At 43.1% G+C, this 26,492-nt stretch overlaps 1 protein-coding gene across 1 annotated transcript; it reads left to right on the forward strand.

Annotated features, from left to right (window-relative positions):
• The first annotated feature begins 6,859 nt into the window (after positions 1 to 6,859).
• On the forward strand, positions 6,860 to 19,430 carry FETUB (fetuin B). The gene is made up of 7 exons (XM_070945560.1): positions 6,860 to 7,096; positions 9,053 to 9,163; positions 11,270 to 11,357; positions 13,766 to 13,932; positions 15,071 to 15,184; positions 17,364 to 17,453; positions 18,759 to 19,430. Exons 1-7 carry the CDS (start codon positions 6,890 to 6,892, stop codon positions 19,230 to 19,232), a joined length of 1,251 nt encoding a protein of 416 aa, XP_070801661.1. The 5' UTR covers positions 6,860 to 6,889; the 3' UTR covers positions 19,233 to 19,430.
• Positions 19,431 to 26,492: the final 7,062 nt, after the last annotated feature.

Genomic DNA, 26,492 nt, shown 5'->3' on the forward strand with positions numbered 1-26,492 from the left:
TTGAACGGTGGCTAAAAGAATGGTTGGAAGCCGAGGACTATCTCTAATAGCAGAATTATAAATTCAACTATTTATACCATGATAATTAAGATAAGATAACCTTAATTGTCATTTTTTTACTGTGAGTACACTGGCACATATTAAAAATGAAATTTTGTTGCCTGTTCTCAAAAGAAAGTAGATATCTACCCATACACATAACACACACAGACACAGACACAGAGAGAGAGAGAGAGAGAGATATTATTATTATTATTATTATTATTATTATTATTATTATTATTATTATTATTATTATTTTATTTCTATACTGCCCTTCTCCCGAAGGATTCAGGGCGGTGTACAGCCTATTAAAAGCACAAGACAAACATCAATTAAAATTATTTAAAATTATTAAATAATTCGGCTCAATTTAAAACCCCAGAAATTTAAAACACACAATTTAAAATTATTATGTTGATAGCCCGGCCTGGCGGAACAACAGGGTCTTGAGTGCACAGCGAAATACCCGGAGATCGGAGATCTTACACACTTCAGGGGGCAGTTCATTCCACAGGGCTTGGGCTCCCACAGAGAAGGCCCTCACCCTGGGTGTCGCCAGCCGACATAACTTGGCCGATGGCACCCTGAGGAAACCCTCTCTGTGGGAGCAAACTGGCCGGTGGGAGGCTACTGGTGGCAGAAGTCGGTCTCGAAGGTACCCGGGTCCTGTGCCATGGAGCGCTTTAAAGGTGATGACCAACACCTTGAATCGCACCCGGAAGACCACTGGGAGCCAGTGCAGCTCACGCAGGAGGGGTGTCACATGGGCACAATGAGTTGCGCCCATAACCACCCGCGCGGCCGCATTCTGGACCAGTTGGAGCCTCCGAGTGCTCTTCAAGGGGAGCCCCATGTAGAGAGCATTACAATAGTCCAGCCGGGAGGTGACAAGGGCGTGAGTGACCATGCGCAAGGCGTCCCGGTGCAGAAAGGGCTGCAACTGGCGAATCAGTTATATAGATATAACTCTCTCAAGATGCACTTTGGGATGAACGCCCTTCAAATGATACGGGATATGAACAGATTTCCAGAAAAATTGCGTCGTTTTGAGGGGTGTGTAGATATTTTCACAGCCCCCTTTTTGACTCGTGCAGTATGCAGGTCCTCAAAAAATACTGTTTGGGGATAATGGCCAAAAAATAGCCACAGTGCAGGACATGGGTATGATATTATCTGTTCCTGAACTTCAGAAGAGCTAGATGACCTATGCTGATAGTGATTGCATGGATATGTCCTAAGCAGTGTACATAATTACAAGTCATCAGGTGATTTGTTTGAGCTTAACACGAATCAGTAATATAATTTTCTGAGCTGGGAACATTTTTTTAAAATTTATTTGTTCAATTTCTATAGCCGTGCATCTCAGTCAATGACTCCGGGCAGCTTACAATTTTTTAAAAAATTACAATTAAAATACTAAATAGATTTTAAAGCAATAAAAACACTAAAAACATCCAGATTTAAACCAGATGGGAGCAAGATACGTAGACATTAACAATACAGTCAGGAAATGGGGCAGTGGTGGGTTTCAAATTTTTTTACTACTGGTTCTGTGGGTGTGGCTTGTTGGGCATGGCATGGCTTGGTGGGCGTGGCTTGGTGGGTGTGGCAGGGGAAGGTTACTGCAAAATCCCCATTTCCTCCCTCTCAGCTGGGACTCGGGAGGCAGAGAATAGATGGGGGTGAGGCCAGTCAGAATTTTTACTCAAAATTTCTGCTACCAGTTCTCCAGAACTGGTCAGAACCTGCTGCAACCCACCTCTGAAATGGGGCCCTTAACACATTCACCATTAATATAAGCCATCCATAAGAATAGAGCCAAAGCTTGTAGCTATATTTTTTTTCCTTCTTAGAAAAGAGAAGTAGGAAAATGGAGGAAACAAAATGTGGAGGGAAGGATTTTTATTATAACTGGAAATCCCATGATCTAAAGTTAAGGGAGTAATTTACCTTTACCTTACTTTAGTGACCATTCGAAGTTACAACAGGACTGAAAGGCCACTGAGAGGCTCAAGGTTGACTCAGCCTTCCATCCTTTCTAAGGTAGGTAAATTGAGGACCCAGTTTGTGGGGGTAATAAGCTGACTTTATATAAAAAATATACAAAAGTATGAAGGCTATTGCTTAACGCACTGTAAGCCGCCCTGAGTCTCCGGAGAAGGGCGGCATATAAATCAAATTAAAAAAAAAAAAAGGGACCTATGGTGATTTTTCTCACTTACGACCATTGCATCATTCTCATGGTCACATGATCAAAATTCAAGCACTTGGCAACTGACTCATACTTATGACGGTCACAGTGTCCTGGAATCACCTTCTGACAAGCAAAGTCAATGGGGAAGCCAGAGTCACTTCACAACTATGTCCCTAACTTAACACTGCAGTGATTCGGGTAACAACTCTTCCAAGAACGGCCGTAAAATGGAGCAAAAATCACTTAACAAATGTTTCACTTAACAAGAGAAATCTTGGGCTCAATTGAGGTTGTAAGTTGAGGACTACCTGTATAGTGCTTGCTATACAGGCCTCTCTAAGCGGTTTTATAGGGTCAGCATTTTACCGACCTTGGAAGGGTGGAAGGCTGAGTCAACATTGAGCCAGTCAGTTTTTCCTGGATCTGAGGAAAAAGTCAGAGAGAAGTTGGTGCTGTCCAGGAATCTGATGAGGGACAGAATCCATTGGGGTTCACATGCTGCGAAACCCAATTTAAGGAGGGTTGAATGCAAAGTAATTTCTCCAGTCCCATAATTGTAGTTTAATTAGGAATGATTTAATAAAGAAAACAGGAAAATAATCCTTGAACTGAGGTGTTTGGTTCCCTGCATTTACTATCGCTAAAAGTCTATGGAGATTCTCAGTCATTCAGGTCACGGTTATCCGAAAAGTGTTTTTTCAAGAGACAACTGGACTTTCTGGTTTGAGAGCTGAAGAGGTTTCTTGGATGAGAAGCGAAACGTCTTCAAAGAAAAACCAGGAAGTCCAGTTGTCAGCGTTCCAGAAAACCCCAACTCCGGGTAAAGACGCGGAAGCAAGCATTTTCCAAAGTTCTCTTTACTAGAATAGGTAAATTGGCACATCTGGGAAAACCCGAATCTGAAAGTAAATCCCTCAGTAAATCAAAATCCTTTTCCCTCAGTCAATCAAAAACCCCCAAACCATCCCCTCAACTCCTCAGTCGATCAAATGCTCCAATCAACGCCCGTCCCATCTCGACTCAGCACTCCGACAACTCCTTCTCCAGATGCTGGATTGCCCTGACCTTGACCAATAGGAAGAATGCTATTATATCTACCAACAACCCCTCTCCTAAATCCCCCCTCCTACTTTCCCCCACATGAGAAAGTGGCAGCATTGAAGCTTCCGGCCTAATATGGCTTCCAAAGCTAACATTTGCCTCTTGAAAAAGCACCTTTGGGACTGCATTTACTATGTACATTTGCTGTACTACTTCTCCAGTGATGGACAAACGTCTTAAAGCTAGCATGAAAGTTTTATCTCTTCCACCAACTTCCTGATGGGCCTTTCCATCTCTTCCATTTCTCCATTAGAGACCAACAGATGCTCGCATTTTTGAGGGGAAAGGTGGAAGTGACCTGGTCCCACCTGGCCTATACAGCAGATGGGGTGAGATGGAGAGACCCAGTTTCACAATGGCATTATTGTGTTGTTGCACAACTTTCTCCCTGGGCTGACAAATTTTGCTGATTTTTTTTTGGTTTCAAAGTTTTGAAAGTTGCAGCATAGCACTGTGACCTAACAGTGGTGCCAGATTCCAGGAAATCCCTATCAGCATTTCCAGCTGTGTCCCGAACAGCTGTACTAATAAGTTCTGCCAAGGCCTAGAATTTTTTTTCTTCCCAACTGAAACTTTGTGATGCTATTCCATGGAGCCCATGTTTCGTCAGCTGTCTGCATAGTGATAAGAACTCATTGCAGGCTCCACAAGCCTTATCAACAAAATGTCTATGGAGATCATCAATAATCCAGGTCACGCTTGTCCCAAAGATGCTGTTCAAAAGACAACTGGACTTTCTTGGGTTTTTTTTTTTTTCTTGAAAATGTTTCTCTTCTCATCCAAAAAGCTTCTGGGAGAATTTAAGAAGTTTCTTGGATAAGAAGGGAAGCGTTTTGAAGGCAAAAAACCAAGAAGGTCCAGTTGCCTTTGGGACTTAGCAATAAATATTTTCTTACAGAAACTTCTCACAACTGAAGTGACAGAACAGCTGCTGAAGAACAGGTCACAGCATCTTACATCTCACTGCTGCCATCTGTTGGTGACTACAGGTAATCCTCAACTTGTGATCAGTTGCTTAGCAACTGTTTGAAATTACGCTGCCTGTCCACAAAAAGTACCTGTCAACCCTGAAGCTGGCTTGACTGAGGCCATTTTGAGACCAGAGATTGAGAGCTCAGTCAGGCCAGTTTCAGGGTTGACAGTACCTACGACCAGGGGTGAAATCCAGCAGGTTCTGACAGGTTCTGGAGAACCAGTAGCGGAAATTTTCAGTAGTTCGGAGAACCGGCAAATGCCACCTCTGGTTGACCCCAGAGTGGGGTGGGGATGGAGATTTTGCAGTATCCTTCCCCTGCCACACCCACCAAGCAACACCATGCCCACCGAACCACACCCACATAATCGGTAGTAAAAAAAAAATTGGATTTCACCACTGCCTACGACCTAATTTCAAACTTTATGGCTGTTTGCAGTCATGGGCCTGCAATTTTTGAAGTTTTTGGTTTTTTTTTACCAATTTCTGTTTTACTTCTGGTTTGTGGCAAAAAATACCCATTGAGTATAGTGGATTTGCTTAATGACTGCAGCATTTGCTTAATGACTACTGCAAAAAAGGACATAAAATCAGATCTGGTCACATAGTGAGCTGCTTAATAACTGCAAAGACATATGCTATAATTCTAGACTCAATTATATTTGTAAGCTGAGGACTACGTAAAACAACTTTGGAGGCATTGCTTGCCATCAAGCTTGATGATGCATTTATAGTCTACGCATTTCTTCTAAGAATTCATGACTGTCTTTAAGGCCCCTCCTGAATTTTACCCTAAATTTAAACAGCAACCCTGTGATACAGGCTGATTTGAAAAACAACAAAAAGGCAGTTATCCTTTGGCTCTCCGCAGTTAAATGCCTGCTGCATTCTATTAGTTAATGATGAGCTAGTAATCTGGGACAATAAAGAACTCAGGGAAATAAAGATACATTCCCAATTTGCCTTCTCATCAATGGATTCCTTGTGATTAATCACATCCCCAGTGTCAGCCACTGTGCAGCTAATGACACACACATAATCCAAACAATATACTCATAGTATCATTTCAACACTTAGCAACCCTCACAATCTCGGCCATTTTGCAGTGAACATACAAGCCATTTGCTGTCCAGCCACAACCACAACGTCGTTGTCATTCACAATACCCACAGATTAGATTAGATTCTGATCATACCAGGGGTGAAATCCAGCAGGTTCTGACAGGTTCTGGAGAACCGATAGCGGAAATTTTGAGCAGTTCAAAGAACCGGTAGTGGAAACTTTGAGTAGTTCAGAAAACCGGCAAATACCACCTCTGGCTGGCCCCAGAGTGGGGTGGGAATGGAGATTTTGCAATATCCTTCCCCCTGGAGTGGGATGGGAATGGAGCAGTGATGGGTTGCCTCCGGTTCGGACCAATTCGCAAAAACCGATAGTAAAACCGGTGGGAGGCCCCGTCCACCACCCCAGATGTTATCATCAGTGAACTGCGCATGTGCAGAAGCTACTGCACATGCACAGAAGCAAGGAGCATGCGCAAGCAATCCCATTGCAAAACAGAAGTAAAGGTAAGTAGAACCCACCCCTGGAATGGAGATTTTGCAGTATCCTTCTCCTGCCACGCCTACCAAGCCACGCCCGCCAAGCCACACCACGCCCACCAAGCCACACTCACAGAACCAGTAGTAAAAAAATTTGGATTTCACCACTGAGTCATACCCATAATTTTTAAAACATCCTTCAGTTCTTTCAATATTGTACTACTACATACAGCCAGCCTCATTTTAATGGTGAGTCAACTCCACTGGGTCTTATGTCCAGGGAGGGAGGTTGGGAAGGAGGGAGGGAGACAGGAAGGGAGGGAGGGAGAAAGGAAGGGACGGAGGGAGGGAGGGAGGAAGGAAGGAAGGAAGGAAGGGAGAAAGGGAGGGAGGGGGAGAAAGGAAGGAAGGGAGGAAGGAGGGAAGGGAAAGAGGGAGGGAGGAAGGGAGAGAGGAGGAAGGGAGGGAGGGAGGGAGGGAGAAAGGAAGGGAGGGAGGGAGAAAGGAAGGAAAGGAGGGAGGGTGGAAGGAAGGGAGAAAGGGAGGGAGGGAGGGAGAAAGGAAGGAAGGGAGGGAGGAGGGAAGGGAAAGAGGGAGGGAGGAAGGAAGGAAGGAAGGAAGGAAGGAAGGAAGGAAGGAAGGAAGGAAGGAAGGGAGAAAGGAAGGAGGGGGGGAAGGAAGGGAGAAAGGGAGGGAGGGAGGGAGGGAGGGAGGAAGGAAGGAAGGAAGGAAGGAAGGAAGGAAGGAAGGAAGGAAGGAAGGAAGGAAGGAAGGAAGACATACAGTAGTTCTTTCTGCAATGAACTTGGTTTAGAGGACATGACAATAATTCTAGGTCAGAATTACCCTGCCAAAGTATAAACTTCCAATAATTGAATCACGGGTTGAATTTCATAGGTGAGGGTGACCATGGAGTAGAAGAACAAATATTAGCTCTTGGTTTCAAAGTATATATAGAAAGACAAAGCACTGTCAGAGCCTTGCTCTCTTAGCGTAGCTCCAGTTGCTGTCTTCTCTGATTCCGCAAAAGCTTCCAAAATGTCTCTTTTAATTTCCTTCTTGATTGGGATACAGATGCTCCACTTGGTAGCTGCCTCGTCCCCTTTTCCTTTTCTTTACCCGTCATGCAATTCTTTGGTGGTAAAGGCCGCTGCAGAAGTGGCCCTTGACAAACTCAACGCCGATCGGTCAGAAGGCTACATTCTTGCCCTCCAGCGCATTTATGATGCCCGTGAAATACCCCAGGTAAGGTCTACTCCTTCTACTGACTCTTTTCTTCTTCTTCTTCTTCTTCTTCTTCTTCTTCTTCTTCTTCTTCTTCTTCTTCTTCTTCTTCTTCTTCTTCTTCTTCTTCCTCTTCCTCTTCCTCTTCCTCTTCCTCTTCTTCTTCTTCTTCTTCTTCTTCTTCTTTTCCTTCCCCTCAGCACCAGCCATTCTGTTGTTGAATCAGGGTAGCACTGTGTCTATGGAGATTCTCAGTCCTCCAGGTCGTGGAAGCTTCTTGGATGAGAAGCGAAACGTCTTCAAAGTAAAACCAGAAAGTCCAGTTGCCTCTTGAAAAAAGCACCTTTGGGACATGGCAGCACTAATGTATCTGGGCAGGAAAGGAATCTACAAAATCATTTGATAGCTCCCAGAAGATAGAGGAAGCTGTCATGCTATCCTTGAATCTACTGGTCAGCCCAGCTCAGAATTCTAAGAAGCTGAGCTTGTTGATCGAAAGGTTGGCAGTTCAGAGGTTTGAATCCCTAGTGCCGCGTCATGGGGTGAGCTCCCGTTACTTGTCCCAGCTTCTGACAACCTAGCAGTTCGAAAGCATGTAAAAAATGCAAGTAGAAAAATAGGGACCACCTTTGGTGGGAAGATAACAGCGTTCTGTGCGCCTTTGGCGTTTAGTCATGCTGGCCATATGACCACGGAGACGTCTTCGGACAGCGCGGGCTCTTCGGCTTTGAAACGGAGATGAGCACTGCCCCCTAGAGTCAGGAACAACTAGCACATATGTGCGAGGGGAACCTTTACCTTTACCTTAATCCTAATAAAATAAAGGTATGTTTCTCCTGCATACTAAGAGCCATGAGGCAGAGTAAAGCAACTCTTTGCTAAATATCTATGGAGATTCTCAGTCACAGAAGTCATGGTTATCCCAAAGGTGATTTTTCAAAAGACAACTGAACTTTGTCCGGAACTGAAGAAGCTTCTTGCATGAGAAGTGAAACATCTTCAAAGAAAAACAAAATCCAGATCCCCCTTTGAAAAAGCACCTTTGAGTCAATTCTTATCTGCTGACAGCAAATGTCAGGGGACAGAATAATGCCTGTTCCAGATTGTCTGTTAATCTTTGGAGGTCAAGTTTGGTGATAACGGATGCTCACCTGTTACTAGGATTAAAATACATATTTTGCACCATGCGCCCTCTCAATGTCTTGGCATACAGATGGTCTTTGATTTACGACCACAAACAAGACCCCACATTTCTGTTGCTAAGTGAGACATTTGGTAAGTGAACTTTACCCCATTTTACGACCTTTCTGGCTACGTGTGCTAAGTGAATCAGTTTCATTTGAATGTATGCCGATTAGTGTACATTCCAAGTGCCAATAAAGTTATTCTATGTTTATGACCTTTTTTTGCCACGGTTGTTAAGGGAATGAATGAATCCGGCTTCCCTGGAGGAAGTCAATGGGGGAAGCCAGATTCACTTATTGACAACCTGATTCCCTTAACAATGGTAGCGGTTCACTGAACAACCATGGGGAAAAAAGGGTCATAAAACTGAGCATTGACTCACTTAATAACCACCTTGCTTAGCAATGGAAATTCTGGTCCCAGCGGTGGTTATAAGTCGAGGACTAACTATATTGCCAAAGAGAAAAGACATCAGTCTAGCATCGCAAGGCCACCACCGCTGCGCTTCCATTGACATCATGTAACCAGGTTGACCCCTTAACTTTTTCTGAAGGTTGATTTGAAGGTTCATTTATTTCCTTGCAATGTGTTTTAAGGCAGGGGTCTCCAACCTTGGGAACTTTAAGACTTGTGGACTTCAACTCCCAGATTTCCTCATCCAGCTTTGCCGGCTGAGGAATTCTGGGAGTTGAAGTCCACAAGTCTTAAAGTTCCCAAGGTTGGAGACCCCAGCTTTAAGATGATGGACACCCTGCCTTGCCATTTCAAGGGTTTGTCTTTGTTTGTCCATAGCGGAATGGCGGTTCTCTTTTCTACCTCACCCTGGATGTATTAGAAACGGAATGCTATGTCCTGACTGGGAAACAGTGGAAAGAATGCAAGATTAGAGACATGCACGAGACAGTAAGTAACTGATCTACTTCGGTTAAAAGAACCACCAAGGAGGATTAACAGGAAGCCACATCAGAGTTTTGAATAGTTCGTCCCGTAGCTCTTACACTTGGGAAAGGTTTCCTAATAATGGAATAACTGCATAGAAGGGACCTTGGAGGTCTTCTAGTCCAATCCCCTGCTCAAGCAGGAGAGCCTATATCCGTGATGGCGAACCTATGGCACGCGTGCCTGAAGTGGAGGCATGTCGGCTGGCACACATGGCGTGGCCCGTTCCTCTTTCGGGTTTCTGGCGTGCATGCACGCACGATGGTCAGCTGTCTTTTTGCCCATCTGGCCCTGCCGGAAACCAGAAGAGTTGGTGCGTGCATGCCCACAACCGAAAGAGTTGGTGCGTGCATGCCCACAACCGAAAGAGTTGGTGCGCGCATGCGCACAACCGGAAGAATTGTGCGCATGCGCGCCAGCCAGCTGATTGGCGCATGTGCATGCATGCCAGTAACCGGAAGACAGGCTGCCTGGCTGGTTCACATGCACGTGCCGGAAACCGGAAGTTCACTTCCCCATGTGTGAATGCCCACTTGGCAGCTTCTCTTCCGGGTTGTGTCCCCGACAAGCGCACGCACACACACGCACACTCCAGGGGTGGGTTCTACTTACCTTTACTACCTGTTCGCAATGGGGCTACGTGGGCTTCTGTGCATGCGCAGATCGTTATTTATGACGTCCGGGCAAGTGGGCAGAGCCTCCCGCCAATTTTACTACTGGTTCTATAGAACTGGACTGAACCGGGAGCAAACGGTTCGCCATCACTGCCCTATACCATTCTGAACCAATGGCTGTCCAATCTCTTTTTAAAAACCTCCAGTGATGGAGCACCCATAACTCCTCCAGACAAGCCATTCCACTGGTTAATGGTTCTCAACGACAGGAAATTAGTTTTAGATTGGCTCCCTCTTTAATGAGCTTCCACCCATTGCTGTTTGTCATGCCCTCAGGTGTTTTGGAAACCCCCTTTTCTTTGTGGCAGCCCCTCAAATATTGGAAGGCTGCTATTATGTCGCCTTCTTTTCAGTAAACTAGACATAGCCAATTCCTGCAACCGTTCTTTGTATGTTTTAGCCTCCAGTCCCCTAATCATCTTTGTTAGACTTCTCTGCATCTTTCTAGAGTCTCAACATCTTTTTTATATCACGGTGACCAAAACTGGATGCACTAGTCTAAGGTGTGGTTTTACTAAGGCATTATAAAGTAGTACTAACATTGCACTAATATCAGGGCTGAAATCCAGCAGGTTCTGACAGGTTCTGGAAAACCGATAGTGGAAATTTTGAGCAGTTCGGAGAACTCTTAGACTGGAAGTAGATCATATGGAATTTATATCATGTCTGGTGGATCGATCACCAATGCTGCACGAATGAGCATTTGTAAAAATACATTCTGCAGTTCAAAAAGTCAGTGGGGTTGTAAGCCACAAGAAGAAATGTAGGAAGTGTAGAGATATAGTGTAGGAAGAAATATCCTTCTGGGTTCAGCTTCAAGTAGGGAAAAAGACACTGGAAACATGGAGACTGCTTGGAAAGATGGTTTAATGGTGGACACGATCACATGGTTTGAGTTCCTGAACAGAAAAGGGGCGAGACTCAGCGAGTCCCTGGGTTTTATGCCCTCTCTGGCTTTGAACTTCCTGGAGCCCAGAAAGAGTATCCTGATTGGTTGTCAGACTCCCAGGGGGTGGGGGTCTTAGCTAGCCTTGCTTGCTGATGTAATCTTCCCAGGTGCCATGTGGTGAGTTTCTGTTGCTAGATGGATCCTATTGTGTTAATTTCTGTTGCTAGATGGGTCCTATTGTGTTGCAGATGATGGTCCATTGACAAAGGGTGGGGGGGCAGGAAGGTGGGAGCTGCTTCATCTTTAAAACATGCTTCTCCATTTCTCAACCAGGGAAATATAATATTCTGCCTTTTTAATATTTCCTAAAATATTTCATTCTTCCAAGAGAGGAGTGGGTGTTAACTTCCTACAATAGAAAACAAGAAATGTAGACATTTTCACTTTTTTTTTTTCATTTTGGAAGGAAAGTAAACTGGAGTCTAACACTATCTTCTCTTGTTCCAGATCTATGGCCAATGTAAAGTAATAATTCACTTCAACAGGAATTCTGATCATTCACACTTGTACAGTTATCACTGTGACTTACGCCCACGTACGTATTTTCCATGTTTGCCTGCATGTAGCTTTGCAAGAAAAATATCTCCAGCACAGACACCTCCCAATTGCCATTTTGCAGATTTCCTCACAGAAACATAAAAAATAAACACAGAAGCCCCAAAATGCTTCTGCCTTATAATCATAATCATGTTTATTTTGTCAAGCATATATAAGATAACAGGTAAAAGTATAAACATAACTTGAATACATGAAAAGAGTAAGTAAAAAGGAATATTAGGACAGGGACGGTAGGCACTTTGATGTACTTATGCAGGCCCCTTACAGACCTCTTAGGAATGGGGTGAGGTCAACAGTAGACAGTTTAAGGTTAAAGTTTTGGGGGTTTGGAGAAGAAACCACAGAATCAAGTAGTGCATTCCAGGAATTGACCACTCTGTTGCTGAAGTCGTATTTTCTGCAATCGAGTTTGGAGCAGTTTACCTTGAGTTTGTATCTATTGCTTGCTCAAGTATTTTTGCAGTTGAAACTGAAGTAGTCACTGACAGGTAGGACGTTGTAGCAGATAATTTTGTGTACTACGCTTAGGTCAGACCAAAGGCGGCATAATTCTAAATTGTCTAATCCCAAAATTGCAAGCCTGGGGGCATAAAATATTCTGTTGTGAGCAGAGGAGTAGAGGACTCTTATGTTTAGTTAGATCAAAACATAGTGTAGTTATAAGTAGTCTTCAATTTATGACCGCAATTGAATGTGATCATAAGTTATTGAGGCCATTAATTGGGTCTCTACATGCCCAAACCTCATTTTATGACATTTTTTTTTAAGGAGGCCATTAACTTGCTTTTGAATGCCATAGCCATTTTGCCTAGTGGGTGTTTTTTTTGCCAAAAACCAGAAGTAAATGTCAGACACTTGCAAAAAAATCCCTTCAAAAATTGTAGCGGTCTGGCCACAAAATACTGCAAATGGCTTTAAGAGTGAACCAGGCCCCAAGCACCCAAAATGTGGTCACATGGCTACAAGGAGTGATTGTAAGTAGGTCGTTTTTGTGGGGGAGGAGGATATGTCATAATTTTGAACAATCGCTAAGTGACTGGTCATTGAGTCAAGTAATTGCCTGCTTGTACTAGGGAGGCAATTAGTTAATAATTAGCTTATCAACATAGCGGACTAGGCCAGCTAGAGAGTGAATTGGGTAAAGTAGAAGTTGCTGCAAACACAGTTTAAATAAAAGTTATTCGGTCTTGGTAGAGTCATTCAGTAGATGTTACTACGTTGTCTAATCCGATTCTACCATAAAATAAAAAGAACTCCAGATTGAGAGCCAGTTTAATGTAGTGGTTAAGGCAAGGGTGTCAACCTCTATTTCATCAGGGTTGTGTTTGACCTTGGAGGGCCGGGGGTAACCATAGCTGGGGGTTGGTGGGGGTGGCAATGGTGGGGCTGGCCAGATCGACATCACTCGTGTTGGGGTGCACCTGTGGTGGCCAAATGCTAAGGCAGGACTTTTCTGAGACCCTTCCTCACTCTCATTATAATCTCCTTCCTTCCTTCCTTCCTTCCTTCCTTCCTTCCTTCCTTCCTTCCTTCCTTCCTTCCTTCCTTCCTCCATTCATTCCCTCCTTCCTTTCTTCCTTCCTTTCCTCCCTCCCTCCTTCTTTTCTTTCCCTCTTCATTCTTCCTTCTTCTTCCTTCCCCTCTTTCCTTATTTTTCCTTCCTTGCTCTCTTCCCATCTTTTCTTCTTTTTTCTTTGTCTTCCTCTTTCCCTTTCTCCTTTTCCTGTCCCTTCTTGCATGCTCAAATGCAAAAGGGGAAACAGTTCTCCTTTTGTTTTGCTTTTAGTTTATTTTGATAGCCCTCTGCCAGTGAAAACAGAGGTCGGGGGGGGGCTGTGTGTGCCCCCCCTCCCCGCGCCCCATTTTCGGCCACTAGCTCTGTTTTCACTGGCAGAGGCACTGCAGGCAGGTCCTTTGCTGTTTCCAGGCCAGCCCCGTGGGTCAGATCTAAGACTCAGGCCTGATCCGGTCCACGGGCCTTCAGTTTTACATCCCTGCGTTAAGGCATCAGGCTAAAAACTGGGTGACCGTGAATTCTAGTCCCACCTGGGGCACGAAGCCAGCAGTGACCTTGGACCAGCCACTTTCTCTCAGCCCTAGGAAGACGGTAATAGCAAGCCACTACTGAAAAACCATGCCAAGAAAATTACAGAGACTTATCCAGGCAGTCTCAAGGAATCAGATATGGTTAAACAGAGGTGGGGAGGAGGGGGAATCCAAATTGACTTTGTTCTGGGGGATTCAAGTCTGATGCTGATTGGTAGAAGGAGGCTCAATTTTCAAGCTGATCCAAGCTTTCCGTATTTCAGTTCATTTAAATGTACAAGCTCAAATTCAAATGTCTTGTCTCACCTTATTAAATAACACTTCTTTGCTTTTCTAAAGTTTGTAGTTCGGTTATTCTGGATCTTTGTCCCGACTGCCCAATGCCTGGAAATCTTACTGACGCCAAGTATCAGCAGACAACACTGGAGACGCTGGCCAAATTCAATGCTGAAAATGAACATAATCATTATTTTGTCCTTGTTAAAGTCACCAAAGCCAGTTCACAGGTAAAGTTGAAATGGAGCATTTTTCAGCCAGAAAGTTGATGCTGTATCTTTCATTGATATGAAGACTGCTGCAATGTATAAGCTAAACTCAGAAATTAAAAATAATAAATGGAAATAACCCCACGAGAGGGTGATTGACTTCTGCATTATTGCCAAAGGAAGTGCAGAGCCAGATTCACAAGGTCTGCAGGAGTCTGATGTAAAGTTGATTTTAGTTTTTATCTGCCAGAGGGTTTCCCAGGAGCATCCAATTTTCCACATGGATGGGACCCTGCCGGGGTGAAATGCTCCCGGTTAGGACCGAATTGCCCGATCCGGTAGTGATGGAGGCAGGTGGTTCGGAGAACTGGTAGCAAAAATCCCTGCCCCCCCCCCTCCATTGCCCAGCTGAGCCGCGCAATCATCAGAGGCTTTTTTTAAATTATTTTTAAAAGCATTTTTTCTTCAACCTCTTTGGCCGAAAAAAATGCTTTTAAAAGTAAAAAAAAAAAAAGCCTCTGATGATCGCACAGCTCAACTGGGATCATCGGAGGCTTTTAAAAGCATTTTTTTCTACAACCTCTTATAGAAAAAATGTTTTTAAAAGGAAAAAAAGCCTCTGCCGATCAGGCAAGTCAGAGGCTTTTTAAAAAAAGCTGCCGATCAGGTAAGGCAGCTGGGATCGTCAGAGGCTTTTAAAAAAAAGAAAGAAAGCCTTTGCCGATCAGGCAAGTCAGCTGGGATCGTCAGAGGCTTTTAAAAGCATTTTTTAACAACCTCTTCAGAGAGGTTGTAGAAAAAATGGTTTTAAAAGTAAAAAAAAAAAAGTTGGCCACGCCCACTTAGTCATATTACCCACCACCACCACCAAGCCACACCCACAGAACCTATAGTAACAAATTTTACATTTCACCACTGGTCACCCTGGTCTTTGGACAATGAGACTTTCAATGTGATTACGGAATATAAATATTCTTTTATTAATAAAGACACTTGACAATGTCCTACCAATTCTCCAGGACCTAGTGCTGAGAATTACGGGGACAATTCTAGAGGGCATCAGGTCAATAAAGATTGGCAGGGCACCTAAGATTAGGTGGGGCACTTCCTGCAGACAATGTGGCCCACTCTAACTCCTTGTGTGTGATTTTTTTTACAGTGGGTCATTGGTCTTTCCTACTTTGTGGAATACCTCATCCAGGAGACTTCCTGTCACAAAAGTCCACCTGTGTCTGACATCACTCGGTGCCCCCTCCTCCCAGTTGAAACTGCAGTAAGTATTCACTCATCTTGCATAACACCTAACTTGCCGTTATGGCTCAATGCATTCTTTCTCAAGAACCACATTTCCAACTGCTGACATCACGTTCTTTATTCATCAGTGATGGCTGGACTCAATGTTCTGCCCCAGCTATGGACCCCAAAGGACACAGCACACATAAAGTCCGTTCAAACCTTAATTTACTAAATAAACCAGTTTTTTACAACAACGGCTGTTAATTAACTGCATTAACAGCCGCCAAGAATTCAAAGAATAATACTGAAAGCTTACTGTGGTTGGCAGAATGCCCAGAAGCAATTTGCAGGAAGCTGATAAGATAAGCAAGACAAGACACAAAGGTATGTGAACGGAGTTGTTCCCTGCAAATTGCTTCAGTCGGCATTCCTCCTTAAATAGGCTAAGGGAGTGGCCAATTAACCCCAAGCCTTACTCTCAAGGAGACCTCCTCCTGAGGGGCCACTCCTGCCTTTTGGCAGCTCTGCGTGCCTGTGCATCGAGAAGAGGCTCCTCCTCTTCGTCCTCTTCACTTAAAGGAGCTTCTGGAGGTTCTGAAGGCCCTGGCTGAATCGCCGCCTCTGGCACCACATCTTCTCCAGCCTTCTAATTGTCTGACTCGAGTGCCAGCTGCACAGGCTGCTGGCTCAGCAACACACCAGCCTCCTCGCTGTCGGAATCAGCTACTAGCTACACCGGCTGCTGACGGGCCACAACATTCAATGGCTGCTTTTATACAGCATTTAGACTACCTTAAAATGGGATTACATAATCTGTGGGAACATAGAAATGATCTTAGTTTGTTGTATAAATCCATCACATTATGCCATGCTATAGTTTATTAGTTTGGCCATTGCATTGTGGAAGGCTGAATGCTTCTTCTGACAGATTAACAAGAGGTAGATTTATTGTACAAATAACACATCCCTAATATGTTACGCATATTATATTCAGATTTATGCACCATCTGTTATGCTTTTTTATATATAAGTGATAAGGATATCATTTACAGCACTCCACAAGGTTACAAATTTCAGTGTTCCACTGTGTTCCTAATCATCCATGTTTCTTAACAGTAAAGGTAGTAGTAACACAGTTCTTTCTCTGACTTTAGGGACTGCAAATCCTATTTCTTTACGCAGGGCTAAATTGTCGTTCAAGCTACACTTGATGCTATGTTTTCCCAACCTGCTCCTCCCAATACGCATAGGGTATTACTCAGGAGTGGGTTCTGCTTACCTTTACTACCAGTTCCCAGTGGGAGCGCACACACGCGTTTTTGCGCATGCGCAGAGGACCCATGATGATGTCATGGCAGATGGGCGGAGCCTCCTGCCAGTTTTACTACCGATTCTATAGAACTGGACAGAACTGGGAGCAACCCACCACTGGTATTACTCCCGGGTGCCATTGCTAGTGTTATAGCTATCTTATTTTCATTTGCTTCTCAATCTCTCAGGATTTCTCAGTTTGTAAGGGTGAGGGGGGAACAATTACTCACTGCTGACTAGCTGTAGATGGTCTGTGTCTTTGGAAGGCTTGTAAAGCTGTTAAAGGTAAAGGTAAAGGTTCCCCTAGCACATATGTACTAGTTGTTCCTGACTCTAGGGGGCGGTGCTCATCTCTGTTTCAAAGCTGAAGAGCCAGCGCTGTCCAAAGACGTCTCCGTGGTCATGCGGCCGCCATGACTAAATGCCAAAGGCGCACGGAACGCTGTTACCTTCCCATCAAAGGTGGTCTCTATTTTTCTACTTGCATTTTTACATGCTTTCGAACTGCTAGGTTGGCGGAAGCTCACCCTGGGAGCTCAACCTGTTACGTGGCACTAGGGATTTGAATCACTGAACTGCCGACCTTTCGATCGACAAGCTCAGCATTTTAGCCACTGAGCCACCGCATCCCTTCTGTTATTACATATTACATATTACATATTATTAGTGGAGCTGTTAGACTCCACCAAACCATTTATGTGCAGTTTTATGCACCATTGCTTTCTCCTTCAGCTTTCCAACTCAACACTCTTTCTCTCTCCACCAACATTCACACCCTGCACCTTCATAGTTCCTTTTTTTTAATCTCTCCACACTACAGTTACACTACACCATAGTAGAAATACCTGAGCAGGTTAATTTTTTTGTTTTGTTTTTGTTGATGAAAATTTTCTCTTTTGCTCTAGGAAAGAGGTCTATGCAAAGGCTCTGTGATGATCAGTGAGGTAGACAAAAATAAATTTGTCACTGTAAAATGTGAGTTCTTCCCACATCTGGTAAGTTCCTCAGTCACCTATCATCTGTAGAAAATATTCATTCCTGGGTGGTGGAACAATTTATTTTTAAAGATCATTGACTGGCTGGATTAAGCAGATAGAGGAAAATCAATTTAATAAAGTTATTGTTAATTAATTACTTTTAATGATGCCTAAAGCTTCTGGAACGAGTCAGTTTATAACTCTTAAAATAACACATACAATAAAGAAATGAAAAGAAATGGAAACTATTGAATAACATTTGCTGCCACCCACCCCCCCATTAAATAAGTACACAAACAAGTTCATAATTGTAATTGTAATTGTAATTTTATGTGGGAAAGAACTTGAGGAGCCTTCAGTACTCTGAGTTTAGTTGGTTTCTTTCAGACGATTCATTACCCAAACTAGGTAAAAACATCAATGCTAGTACATCACTAGCACTGATGATGTTACCCAGTTTGGGTAATTAAATGTCTGCAGGAAAACATCCAAGCTCAGAGAGCACCAAGGACCCCTAATTTCAACCCTAAACTACAAATATTCTCCATTAAAGATGTTGGGATTCTTTTAATTCTGGTCAAGTAAACTTACCAGAAAGTAAACAAAGTAGAATTAGCTCACCTGGTTGGATTTACCCATTAAGTCTGACAGTAATTAAGATCTACCTGTGAGGAAGTACAGGTGAAAAGATCTTCCCTGTCTACCCAATGCTGCATCTCAGAGAGCAGAAGTTACAAACTCCAATTGTCTCGAACATTTGACCCAGTGGTGGGTTTCAAAATTTTTTACAACCGGTTCTGTGGGTGTGGCTTGGTGGACGTGGCAGGGGAAAGATACTGTAAAATCTCCATTCCCTCCCCAATCCAGGAGAAGGTTACTGCAAAATCCCCATTTCCTCCCGATCAGCTGGAACTTGGGAGGCAGAGAATAGATGGGGGCAGGGCCAGTCAGAATTTTTACTACCGGTTCTGTGGGTGTGGCTTGGTGGGCGTGGCATGGCTTGGTGGGCGTGGCACGGCTTGGTGGGTGTGGCACGGCTTGGTGGGCATGGCATGGTGGGTGTGGCAGGGGAAGGTTTCTACAAAATCCCCATTTCCTCCCGATCAGCTGGGACTCGGGAGGCAGAGAATAGATGGGGGCGGGGTCAGTCAGAATTTTTACTACCGGTTCTCCGAACTACTCAAAATTTCCGCTACCGGTTCTCCAGAACTGGTCAGAACCTGCTGAAACCCACCTCTGATTTGACCAAATATATAAGCATGATTTATAGTCCAGATCCGATCAACCCCCTCAGCCACTTTTCTGTCTCTTTTGTCTTATTAGCCACCAGTAACAGGTGAACAGACTCCACAATCCGAGTCTAGACCTGGGCAGGAGGAGCATCAGGATGATGGTGAAAGACACAGAGATGAGAATCAACGCCATCATCACCACTCTCATCTCCACCACCACAAACATCATGGACAGGATCAGGAAGACCAGAAGCCACACCAGCCTCACCCCACAGCTGGCATCCAGGAGACACCATCAAAGCAAAAGAAACCAGTGGGCCAGGTGATCATCCATCCTTCTTCGAGCAAAAATCCATTTCTGGAAATGCAGGAACCCAATTTAACCTCTGGCCCCACACTTGCTTCTCCAGAACAAGAAGGTGGGCCTCATTCAGCCAAGCCAGCCCAGCCAACTATTCCTCCCTTCCCCAGAGGGTTTTCCAAATCAGCCCAATGTCCAGGAGACACTGCAGTAGAAATCCCTGGCCTTCAACTGCCTTCACAGCCACAGGCTGAAACCTCCTAAACGAAGAGTGATGTAGAACACTGATAGCTTTAATTCAGAGGAAACAGAGCAAAAACCCTCTGGATGAGCAGGAAACCAAAGGAAGGGAAAACATTCTAGAGCTCTTTCATTATCAAAAGTATCTGGAAAATGTGGATGTAGACAGAATTGATATATGTGAGCATATTAAAGCATCCTTCTGATATGGAAGTAAATAAACCTTGGTAATTAAGCTTCCTTAATTCCTGTGATCTTTGGTTTAAGTTAGACGTATAAATGACAGCCAGATTATTATTCATTCATTCTCCTATATTTCTGTAATTATGGAATTGGACGAGAGGGGGGACAGAGAGAGAAGGACAGAGACAGAGAGAAAGAGAAAGGGAGAGAGAGAAAGAAAGAGAGGAAGAGAAAGAGAGGGAGGGGGAGAGAGAGAAAGGGACAGAGAGAAAGACAGAGAGAGACAGAAAAAGAAAGGGGGAGGGAGAGGGAGAGAGAGAAAGGGACAGATAGAAAGACAGAGAGAGACAGAAAAAGAGAGGGGAAGGGAGAGGGAGAGAGAGAAAGGGACAGAGAGAGAAAGACAGAGAGAGAGACAGAGAGACAGAGAGAGAAAGACAGAGACAGAGACAGAGAGAAAGAGAAAGGGAGAGAGAGAAAGAGACAGAGAGAAAGAGAGGGAGGGGAGAGAGAGAGAAAGGGACAGAGAGAGAAAGACAGAGAGAGAGAGAGAGAGGGAGGGGAGAGAGAGAGAGAAAGGAACATAGAGAGAAAGACAGAGAGAGAGAGAGAATATTCAGAATCAGTATTTCTTTTTGAAACAGAACTCACATTAAAACTGGAATTGTTCCTGAAAACATACTACCCTGTTGCGCTTTTCCACAGCAAAGTTTTTCATTTTTCCATGGAAGAAGTGGCGTGATGTAAGGGATTGAGTGGCAGCAAACACTGCAATTGGCATAACCGATAGGCTTTTCAAACATTCCTGCAAAACATTCAAAGCCCTTTTGTGACATTTTGTGTATTTAAAAGGGATCACGTGTAACGTTCAACAAATTCTGTTGCATTTATAGATCTTTATTCCAGTGATGGGTTGCTACAGGTTCGCCCTGGATCAGGCGAACCGGTAGCAGCGGTGGCGGGAGGCTCTGCCCACGCGCCCGGATGTCTCTGCGCATGCGCACGAGTGAACTACTAGTGGATTTGAAACCCACTACTGCTTTATTCCCAACAGAAGACAATCTTCTCCTGTGCCTAAAGACCATCATAAGAGTTTTCACCTTCCTTCCCTCCCTCCCTCCCTCCCTCCTTCCTTCCTTCTTTCCTCCCCTCTTTCCTCCCTCGCTCCCTTGCTCCCTCCCTCCTTCTGTCTATGAAGTGTTATATTGTAGATTTAAACTTTGGATCTTCTGCACCAATGCAATTTCTTTCCTTCCTTCCTTCCTTCCTTCCTTCCTTCCTTCCTTCCTTCCTTCCTTCCTTCCTTTCTTCCTTCCTTCCTTCCTTCCTTTCTTCCTTGAATATATATCACTATATAGGATCTCATAGATTAATAATATAAGAATATATGAGAAAAAAAACATATTTACAATCCAAGACAGTATCCTGTACACACCTCCATGGAATGTATTGAACTTTTCATAGGAGGACATTTTCAAGGGCCAACCCAATGACCAAAAGGCAAGGTCCTTGGGCTTCAGCCTGCCTGAATGTTCTCCTCCCAAGAATGTTCTCCTAGGTCAATCAAAGAAGTTGGGAGAAATACAGTCTGCAGCCAACCCACCCCAAGCCCAAAGCAGTTTCTCATGACAACCATGTTGCGATGAAGGCGTGTTAAGGAAGAATGCCAGGCCCAAAGGCAACCAGTGACTCTCCCCAGTTCAGGTCCAACCCCACTAACCGGACAATACTGGTTCATGATGTGCTGCTAAGCTGGGAAAAAAGAGAACACCAAAGCAAAAGGCAGGAGGAGCAACAAAGATGCCATCAAGGTCAGCTTTCCAAGAATGCCTGAAAGGAAATATGACCAGATCGGCTTATTCTTCTTCACTGTAAGGCTACATTAGAGAATCTTGAATGTCTGAAAGTACAAATCTTCCACCATCTCTTTTTACCGCCTGATAAACTAGGGCAGATGAATATTATGAATATTACCTATTTTTGTTTTTCCCAAACCACATAATATTCCGAATTGTCTTTTTCTTTTAATTCTAAAGTTAGTTTATTCATTTCAGCACATTCAAACATTTTCTGAATAATCAATCCCTCTAGTGGTAAGTTATGTTCCTTCCAATATTGCGTGAACACAATTCTTGCTGCTGTTAGTATATGTAGGATCAGATATCTTATTTTTTTATCAAATTTAGTTTTTAACTAAATGATTCTATAGGTAGCTGCTGCACCATATGTGATTGTCTTTTTAGTTTACTGATGCTATCTTAACCAATGGTGCTGTCCTGATTACAGGAAGTCATCAGTTTTATGACTGTAATTGAACCTGCAATTACAGCTGGCATTCATGACAATCATCACATGACTGTGCCTGATTTTATGACCTTCTTTCAATGGTTGTTCACTGAAACCCTAAGATGTAACCAAGCTGGGTAATGAAACATCTGTAAGAAAACAAGTGCAAGAAAGGAGAGGGAGTCAAGCTATTCTCCAAAGCACCTGAGGGCAGGACAAGAAGCAATGGGTGGAAATAATCAAGGAGAGAAGCAACCTAGAACTAAGGAGAAACTTCCTGACAGTTGGAACAATTAATCAGTGGAACAACTTGTCTGCAGGATTTGTGAATGCTCCAACACTGGAAGTTTTTAAGAAGATGTTGGATAACCATTTGTCTGAAGTGGTGTAGGGTTTCCTGCCTAAGCACGGGGTTGGACTAGAAGACCTCCAAGGTCCCTTCAAACTCTGTTATTAAAAAAAATATAAGAAGAAGAAGTTCAGAGAGCACCAAGAACTCCATAGTTGAATCCAGAGCTACAAATAATAGCTCTTTTTTTAAAAAAGGCCCAGGTTTGGTCTTTATATAACCTTGCAGATTTCAGTCTCACTATTTCTTGCTGTTTGAAGTTTCAGATCTCTGCTTCCAACTGCATAAGGACTTCTTCTCAGCTCTGCCATGCTTCAAAGTCCCATTACTTTCACAATGGCATGTAAGGCTCAAATGAATTCACTCCAAAATTTTGGAGTCCCGGGTATGTTTTTCAAAAAAGTGTGCATTTTCCTCAGAACCTCGCCCCTTGCTGCAGTCTTTCAGGATTTTGATTTTGATTTTGATTTTATTATTTTATTTTATTTTATTTTATTTTATTTTATTTTATTTTATTATTTTATTTGTATACCGCCCTTTTCCCAAAAGGAACTCAGGGCGGTGAACAGCCAAAATTAAAATACATACAATACAAAAGTTAAGATAATTAAAAGAGATTAAATCAATCGGCCTCCCAATTTAAAACCCCCAAGTCTATAAAATTTAAAAATCCCATTAAAAAACCATTTAGGCTAGGCCGGCTTGCTGGAATAAATAAGTCTTCAGGGCCTTACAGAAGGTACGGAGGTCCGTGATCAGTCATATTCCAGGAGATAGCTCATTCCACAGGGCGGGTGCCCCCACAGAGAAGGCTCTCTCCCTGGGGGCCGCCAGCTGACATTGCTTGACCGACGACACCCTGAGGAGGCCCTTTCTGTGAGAGCGTATTGGCCGGGATCCATATATTATGGGATCCTCAAGCAGATTGTTGAGCAACTGCACAGAATGCCTTCTCTCAGAAAACAATAAAACAGTTGAAAACATCTTGCTCTATGTCTCCTTCCTTTCTTCCTTCCTTCCTTCCTTCCTTCCTTTCCTTCCTGCCTTCTTTCCTTCCTACCTTCCTTCCTCATGGATGAGATTCAGATCTTTTGATTATGTTAAATTCTGCTTCATTATTAAATCAGTGAGTCCTCAACCTATTGCTAGTCATTGTGACCTTTTGAAGTTAGGCTGGATCTACCTGGGGGCAACTTATGACCAGATTCAAAGTTCCGATGGTCATTTCCCCCCCTCCCCCAGGTCATGTGATCAAACTTTTGGCACTTGTCAACCAGGCCACTTTTACAGCCATTTCCAGCATACTGTGGTCATGTGATCATCTTTTACAATGATTTTGCCCAAAAATAAGGACATTTACTTCCAGTTTTCAGCAAAACCACACTGATAGGGTACCATTGATTCACTCAGTGACCTGATTCTGATTCCTCAAACATTTTGAAAATGTTTGCAAGCCAGCTTTAAGAGGGAAAAAATTAAAAATTATATACAGGCAATAGCAAACTATTCTGAACTTCTTGTCAATGAAACTACATGGATGGGTCCATGAGATTGCCAACAGTTGAATTTGAGTTCGCCTCCAAAAAGATAAGATTCATAGCCACACTTCCCTGATTTTAAGAATACTCCCATCTGATCTTACCAGAGACATTTAATAAAGAATTGCAATATTTAATTGTGAATGTTTTAATAGCAGCTAGAATTGTATTTGCCAAAAGTTGGAAAGGAGAGAAGATACCTACTGATGAAGACATTATTAAGAAAATGTTGGATTGTGCTGAAATGAGTAAATTGACATTGGAAATAAGAGAACAGGAAGATAAACAATATTATTTAATATGGGATTTATTTTATCAATGGATAGATAATAAAACATGGAGATGAAATATGATATATGAAATGAAATTAAGATAAAATGTGTAAAAATTTGTTTTTTTTCTTAGTGGAAAAGAAACATGTGTCATATATTGATATCTTGAAGAGTTTGTGAGCACGAAAAGATTTTAACCGACCGAAACACTGTCTGTAATTGTTTGAAAGGATGATGCTTTTATGTTGTTTTTTGTTTGAAAAAAAAAAAAAAACTTTGGAAAAAAAAAAAGAATACTCCCATCTGAAGTATCAATGTTTTACCTCCCAGACTTTAAGCCCCTGTGGGTAAATATTAAGACTTATTGTCTAATATTTTTTTAGTTGCTTAAGGTTAGGAGTTTATCATTTAAACAAATGCTTTGCATTTGTATTCTTCTACTAAAACCCTCCCTAAAGCAAACACGGATATTTCAATCTGGATGCACATAACAATAAAGTATTCCCTAGAAGTGGTTCTCTATAATACCTGATGATTACTTAAGGTGTTGTATTGATTAATTGGACTTTGCTTCCGAGAACTGTTAACCGGGTTGACTAAGGGTCACATCCTGCAGGCAATAAGATCTTCCGTAACTCAGCTATGACTTTTTGATGGTGGATTGTTGATCTTTTCAACTTTGTCCCTATCAAAGAGACCCCTTCTTCTAAAATCCAGGTGATTGATGTCTGCCATCCCTAAGTGTTCTCTGCTCCAATATTGCATTGAGTATTCAGGCATCTTATACCAAGTGTGTCATTGAAGTCTAGTACATTTTTCTCCAGAATCAACTAAAATGGAATTGAATAGTTTGGGCGAAGCCAGCTTTTAACTGATGTAAACCAAGCCATCACTTTTTTTGCCACAATAAAGCACAATAGTTTGGCATAACTTCTTATATAAGTCTAGGAATTGGTCTTTGTTAGCTTAGGTTTAGGACTGAATACGTTGTAGGAACCAAGCCATTTTAAATTTGTACCCTATGACTGTCATTAAGTGTTGTACCTTATGATTCTTGATGAACATATCTTTTCTTTTATGTACACTGAGAGCCTATGCACCAAAGACAAATTCTTTGTGTGTCCAATTACACTTGGCCAATAAAAAAAATCTATTCTATTCTAAATGATGGCCAGCTACTGTATATTACTATTATAGCTGTAATAAATCTTTTTGAAAAGAAATTAAAGGAGCAGTAATAATTCCACAATGAATCAGCACTGTAAAGCGGTATATAAATCTAAGTTGCTATTGCTATCAACCTCGGAAGGATGGAAGGTTGAGTCAACCTTGAGCTGGTGAGTGTTCTGCCTCAGCTACGGACCTCAAAGAACGCAGCACACACAAAATCTATACAAAGTTTATTTTACTCAAATAACTCAGTCTTTTTCAACCAAAGGCTGTTAATAAACTGTCTTAACAGCCTACAAGAATTGTAAGATAAGATAATCACAGTCTTATAGGGTTGGCAGAAAGCCCAGAAGCAATTTTGCAGAGAATCCAAACGCAAAGGAGAGTGAACTAAAGTTGTTCCCTACAGTTTGCTGTAGGCGTTCCTCCTTAAATAGGCTAAGGGAATGGCCAATTAGCCCCAAGCCTTACTTTCAAGGAGACCTCCTCCTGAGGAGCCACTCCTGCCTTTTGGCAGCTCTGCGCGGCCGTGCATTGAGAAGAGGCTCCTCCTCTTCGTCCTCTTCACTTAAAGGAGCTTCTGGAGGTTCTGAAGGCCCTGGCTGAATCCCCGCCTCTGGCACCACATCTTCTCCAGCCTCCTCACTGTCTGACTCAAGCGCTAGCTGCCTCCTCGTTGTCAGAATCAGCTACAATCTGCACAGGCCGCTGACGGGCCACAACAGTGAGAATCAAACTGCTGGCAGTCAGCAAAATTAGCCTGCAATACTGCACTACCACTGCGCCTGATGATAGGGTCTATATCTCCATCTCGTAGAAGTGGACAGGAGCCACACAGAGATACGGTTCCTGTACCCTCTGCACAGGAATTCTCATATCATCCAAGAAGCCTGGTGTCCCAATCTTTGCTTGAGAATCTCCAATGGTACAATACACATAACTTTAGAATTCAGGCTGTCCCAATTGAATAAAAACCTATACAGTATAATTTAGCATTTTCCAGGCCAACCTATGAATCGTAATGTTAATTGTAATTTTCCAAAATTTCACAGTGCATTTCCTCATGAACCGAAACTATATACCAATAGGAATACATTAATTAACATAATAAGTTTATCTTTGGGACACCTGAAAATAGCTTCCTTCTTCCAGGAAACTATTCAGCCACCTCTAGAACAGCTGAATCAGTGCAGCCTGAAAGAGAAAAAGAATTGTTGGTGCTCTGAAGGAGAGCTGTTAGAAATTAACATCAATTTCTTTCTTTTTTATACAGTAATTGCAGGGGTGGGATCTTGGGGGTTCAGCAGGGTTCGGGTGATTCTCTAGCCAAGGATCGCCGGGGTTGGGCAAACCCCCAAATGCCCCCCCTAGCTGGCAAGCCGATCCCACTCCTCCCCTCCCAGGAGTCTCGACGCAGCCCGTTCATCATTCCAGGTAAGTGCTGGGGCTGCACGAAAGGTCTGGTAGAGCATAAAACGAGCTCCCC

The sequence above is a fragment of the Pituophis catenifer genome, unplaced genomic scaffold (genome assembly GCF_029215685.1).
Source record: "Pituophis catenifer annectens isolate HBS135680 unplaced genomic scaffold, rPitCat1.0.hap2 SCAF_6, whole genome shotgun sequence".
In the NCBI taxonomy this organism is placed as follows: Eukaryota; Metazoa; Chordata; class Lepidosauria; order Squamata; family Colubridae; genus Pituophis; species Pituophis catenifer.